This window comes from Cariama cristata, unplaced genomic scaffold, assembly GCF_000690535.1.
Source record: "Cariama cristata isolate BGI_N322 unplaced genomic scaffold, ASM69053v1 scaffold8258, whole genome shotgun sequence".
Taxonomy (NCBI): Eukaryota; Metazoa; Chordata; class Aves; order Cariamiformes; family Cariamidae; genus Cariama; species Cariama cristata.
The window spans coordinates 30,080-35,803 of record NW_009632793.1 but is presented as its reverse complement, the minus strand read 5'-3'; the positions used below and the strand labels follow the sequence as shown (position 1 = coordinate 35,803).

General features: G+C 51.1%; 1 protein-coding gene across 1 annotated transcript in view; it reads left to right on the top strand.

Moving 5' to 3' along the window:
* Positions 1-566: 566 nt before the first annotated feature.
* Positions 567-5,724, top strand: part of LOC104166539 (hematopoietic lineage cell-specific protein-like) — a gene marked incomplete at its 5' end in the record, with an annotated part of 12,434 nt that continues 7,276 nt past the window's right edge. Inside the window, 4 exons of the mRNA XM_009706503.1 lie at positions 567-696; positions 1,940-2,050; positions 2,715-2,769; positions 5,182-5,292. Coding sequence (XP_009704805.1) covers positions 567-696; positions 1,940-2,050; positions 2,715-2,769; positions 5,182-5,292 — 407 coding nt within the window. The remainder of the gene's footprint in view (positions 697-1,939; positions 2,051-2,714; positions 2,770-5,181; positions 5,293-5,724) is intronic.

The window sequence follows — 5,724 nt, the reverse complement described above, 5'->3', positions numbered from 1 at the left end:
TGCCGCCTGCCCGCCCGGGCTCTGCCGGCTGCATGCAGGCTCATAGTCTGGGATGCTGGTGTTGCACCAGAGGCAACATTCACAGGCCGCCTGTGATGCTCCGAGGAGCTAACTTCCGAGTATCTCCAGACAGCGGCTGTCCCTGTGGCAAAGACTTCCTGCTCCTTCCCTGTCCAACGCTGATCCTATCCAGCAGCTCCCTTGGGACACCCCAGTACTGCCCTGCTCGGTGGGGCTAGTGCGGCGCACAGAACAAGGAAAGCGTGGGCTCCTCTTGAAGAGGGGTATAGCCCTTAATAGGGGCTGCAGGGTGGGGGCTGGATGCAGCAGCTGAGCCTACTGATCTGGATCCTTTGCCAGCCCCCAGGGTACCATCATCTCCTGCGACAGTGGTTGTGCCTACCACAGAGCGGCCCAGTGTGTGCACACAGTGGCAGCTGGCAGTGGGTTTATGTCCCGCTCTGTGCTGGGCTCTGGCTGGTACAGTGGCACAGGGGTACTCCAGCTGGCTGCCTGGGTCTGCACAATCCCACAGTGACTTGCCCTAACTGTCTCTGTCTCACCAGCATCCATCAGCTGAGGAGCAAGGTGTCAGAGGAACATGAGGTCATCAAGAAGAAGGAGCTGGAGACTGGCCCCAAGGCCTCCTATGGCTATGGGGGCAAATTTGGAACAGAGCGGGACCGAATGGATAAGGTAACAGTTGTAGAGGGCTTTCTTGGGCCCCAGTGAAAAAGTCTTTTTCTCATAAAGGGAAAAGTGTCCCTGTTTTCTGGCCTGACCCTGAAGGGAGTGACTGGGGAGTTGGCATGGCTGTGCAGGTTCACATATGTCTAGCTAGCCCATAACCTGTCTCTGGGATCTGTTTGAACCCATTTGTATAATTTGTCTCTACAACTTCCTTGCACCACTTCCCTTAGCTGTGAAGCAGGACTTTCTGTGGCTTGTTTCAAACCTGCTGCATAACAAATTAGGTGGCTCCCTACTTGTGCTTGGAGAACTAATGAGTAATAATTCCCTCCTCACATTCTGCATTACAGACCTTTGTCATATCTCCCCAGGATGAAGCCTGAGTTCATAGTCTCTGTTCTTCACATCAGATCTGTTTTATGTTTTCTGATTATCATCATCACGCTTCTTCATGTACCTTCCATCATTTATACTTCTTTTTTTTTCAGAAGTGAGATGATAAGGTTGCAGTAGTATTCAATATATGGGGTCACTGTGGGTGTTCATGATACCAAGATGGCAGGGTGAGAAACAGGCACTTCCAGGGGGCCAAAATGGAGCAGCCATGCTCAGACTCCTCTGCCGGAGCAGAGTGAGGATGTTTTTTGTTGAGCAGCTCCTCAACCTTCATGCAGTCTTGCCAGGATGCTGCCAGTGTTCAGCCTCTGGCCCTTCTTCTGAGGAGTGTGTGCAATTCCTGGGCACAGCACCTCCGGCAGGGAGCAGCGGGACCCTGGCCTGTCGTAGGTGTAAAGGGTGATGCCAGCCAGGTCTGCTGACCCTCGCTCTCAGACACAGAAAATAAAGAGCAGATGCCAGACCTGCTGCCTGTGGGTTTTCAGTTGTGCATGCCTGTCTGCACTTTTCTCTTCATAATCACCCTCCATGTGACACTGTCCCCCACTGAACTTCACTGGCATTTGGGAGCAGCAGGTATTCAGCATCCCATGGTTTGCATGATGAGCTGGCAGTGGGGCCGGTTGTATGGGATGGCTGCCCTTGAAGCCGCATTGCACGTCTTAGAGCAGAGCTGGTACTGGCAAAAGCTGTGTGGAAGGCATCACCACCAGCAGCACGGTCAGTTTGGCCCTGTCACATCATGGCTGCAAGCATCTTGGCAGCGGCGCAGAGCAACTGTGTGGTGCCTATGTCTCCGTCCACCCTGGCAGTCTGACTGTGGGTGCTCATGTCATGCTGTCTTTCTTCTCAGTGCGCAGTGGGCCACGAGTACATTGCTGATGTTGGGAAGCACTCCTCGCAGACGGATGCAGCCCAGGGATTTGGGGGGAAGTATGGAGTCCAGCGGGACCGAGCTGACAAGGTGTGTTGCACAGGGCAGCTGAAATACGTACTTGTGGCCTGTGCACAGTGCTGCCCCTAAAACACTGTGCCACATTTAGGGTTGTGGCTGCAGTTTTCAAAGTGCTAGGGGGTACAGGTCTAGGCATGCCGTGTACCACCGTCTTCGCTGAAGCAGGCAGCTCATCTCCTGTGTGCAGGACAATGACTGATGACAAATTGCAGGGCACTTGTGAAGATGAACTCTCTGGTGTGCATTATTGTGCTTGTGCTGTCCTATCCCGGCAGCACTGTGTTTGTCTTGCGGGCTGTGGTGTTTTGCATCTCCAAACCCCCAGGCTGTGCCATGCACAGGGACCGGCCGTTGCAGGACTGGATGGGGACAGCAGGTTGCCGTCCCTCCTGTCCATATCGTGGTGTCAGACACTGCCCAGCCGCCTTGCCTGTGGACAGGGTGTGGGGTCAGGATTGCGGACCTCTTACCTGGAGCGCCTGGGCCCTTGTGAGGGCCCGGTCCTGAGCACGCTGCCATGTGGGCAGCAGGGGTGGTGTGAGAGGCAGAGGGGGCCTGTACCAGCCGAGGAGCAACCAGGCACCCGTGTGTTGCAGCACAAGACAGGGAGCAAGGTTGGCGAGACCCAGGTTGGCCCTCAAGATGACTGACATTCCTCCCCTTCTTGTTCCAGTCAGCACTGGGCTTTGAATACAAGGGTGAAGTGGAGAAACACTGCTCCCAGAAAGGCAAGTGCATGGGCATGTGTGGCCCCTTGACGCTTTGCCCAGCTTCTCTTCTGCTCCCAATGTCCTGTGCTATCTGCTGTGGCACAGGCTCCTTTGTTGTCCCCCTCCTGTCACTTGTTTCAGATTCCTGTTCCCAGTCAGTCACCCTTGCAGCCCCCTTCCGTGCTGTCCTGTCACCACCCTCCTGTTGTACATTCTCCTTGTCTCTGTGTTTTGCTTTGACGGAAACCACATCATGGCTGAGCAGAGAAGACATCCCCACACGCAACCCCAATGGATGGCCGATGCTCCCTTTCCTCTAAAAGTCCTTCTGAGCAACTGCTCCAGAGGGAACCCAAGCACTGTAGGACGTGAGAAGTGATTTCTGAAAAAAAAACCAGCATATAAGAAAAGGCACAACAATGGATATGGAAACAAAAGCCTATACAGCACCCAAACTTTTGCAGAATTCTGGAGATGATTCAACCAAGCTTTAACATGTACATACAAGCAGCTAGATTCATTAAGAACATTGGAAGAACTGAAACTGAAGATATTTTAAATACTCTGCAACCAAGAGAAGATGAGAGGGCAAGGTCCATTACTGTGACAGATAAATGTGAGGAATACTGCATTACCAAGAAAAGAAGAACTGAATCATGGTTTTTTTCAGAGGAAACTATAAAAGAAGGAAGATGTTTTGAGGCCTTCTTGGTTGATCTTAAATTAATGAATCACATGCAGTTGTGCTACATTAACATATTCCCATACAGGAGACTGTATACCAGATTTTAGACATAGAAAGTCATCAGCCTGTGTAAAACCACAGGAATTGCTCAGGACAAAATGAAAGTGTTAGAAATAGGGTAAGGAGTTTGGATTGTTTTTCATAAAAATATGTCCATACTGGAAACTGCAGCATCAAGGTAATGGTCATAAAATCTATATTTTATGGGGGCAGACTTTTTAGCAGGGTCTGCTGTGACAGGACAAGGGGTAATGGTTTTAAACTAAAAGAGGGTAGATTTAGACTTGACATAAGGAAAAAATTTTTTACAATGAGGGTGGTGAAGCACTGGCACAGGTTGCCCAGAGGGGTGGTGGAAGCCCCATCGCTGGAGGCATTCAAGGTCAGGCTGGATGGGGCTCAGAGCAACCTTATCTAGTATGAGATGTCCCTCCTCACCGCAGGGGGTTGGACTAGATGACCTCTAAAGGTCCCTTCCAGCCCAAATGATTCTATGATTCTGATTGCTGAAAACAGCATCCTAAAAAGTCCATTTCCTAGTGGCCTAATGGGTAAATAATAGTTTAATCGAGATAAGTTTAAGACATTTCTAGGACTTACAGATTCATCCTTGAATGACTGAGCTTCTATGAAACAGAGAGCCATTCTTGAATACAAAATGTTTTCATGCATATTTCTCTAGATCGCAGTCTTAAGGTATTGATAAGGCTGAATTTGATTGAGAAGCCCCAACTCATTCCTGTGAAATGCAGACCTGTAGGAATAGGGTCAGGGAACAAAGAGATAACTGTGATTTACTCCTTCTGAAGGGCAGGATTTGGAAACAGAGCTGGCAGACCAGGTCTCTGAAAAGAAAGTGTCTCTATACAGCCAGCAGCTCGGCTAGAGGCTGAAGTTTCTTAGGACATCAGTCAATAATAACAAGATAGTCCTTAGAGGCTAACCGAAGACAGTTGAAGTAGTTAATACATTACTAGTTTAGAAGATGGAAAAAGGGGAGGGGTAAGGACGATGTGCTGTGTCTCTGTCACATAATGGTTGAGTGTGCCAGAGACAGTCCAGGGGGAGAGCTGGAGCATGTCTCCAGAAATGGGGGTTTCGGCCTTTGCTGCAGCATCCAGAGTCAGTGGTTTCCTTGTAGAAGTTGAGATTCCATTCTAGCAAATTTAAGCTGTACAACAGAAGTTTGAAATTTCTTCTGTACTTTCAAGGGCCTGATGTACTTATTGACAGAGCTTTTCAGAGACTGGCAGAGCATGTGTTGAAATCCTTCCTTTGGAGATGTGTGGGTGGGTGGATGCCCAAGCTGTCATTGCCCAAGTCTTGCCTTGGCTTTGCGTCCTTGGGTGGCTGAGCTCCAACTGCCTCCCCAGCTGCCCTTGGCATGTCACTTTTCTTCCTTGCCCTCTCAACCTGCTCTGTCTCCTGCTGCCCACGGCCTGCAGGCTCTCTTGCTGCCATGACCTGTGCTTGTTCTCTGCACCCATTCCCATGGGCCCTCAACCTCAGGGGCCCTCATGGTGCTCCCTGCCATCCATTCTGTACCCTCCAGACCCCTTGCTTTTTCTAGTGTTTTCCATCATCCGTGTGGCTCTTCCTCCTCCCTGGTGCCACTCCCCATCTTTACCCCCTCCCCTCCCCAGTTCCTTGCGTGGTGCAGCGTTTCACTCCATGCACTATTTCAGATTACTCCAAAGGCTTTGGGGGCCATTACGGTGTGGAGAAGGACAAGGTGGACAAAGCTGCAGTGGGATTCGACTACAAGAGCCAGGCAGAAAAGCACGACTCTCAGAAAGGTGAGCTGGGGGAGCCTAATGCAGCAGGCAGTGTCAGGACTGGAGCTTGGGACGGTCCCCACTGGGGCTGTGGGGCACTGTGCTTGGCTTTTGCAACCTGCTGCATGAATGGTGGAAAAGCTACGGGGAGTTGTCGGGTGGCCGCTGCTTGCAGCCAGGTAATGGGGTCAAGTGAGGAAAGCCATCGCACAGTGCATGACTGCTGGAAGAAATGAAGAGCAGCAGATGTCTGTGGGCACCTGGATCTCCTGGGCAGTATGCCATTGAAGGAAGGGTCCGGTGGAAGCCCAGGCAGGTGCTAATAGCAGGTGATGTACCAGGGAGGAGGAAGGGCTGTTGCTGCAGCCACCAGTGGGAAAATCGAGCCTTGCTCCATGTCTTTCTCTAAGTCCTGGGCAGGGAAAACTATTTCCACTGTGAGAACAGCCTGAA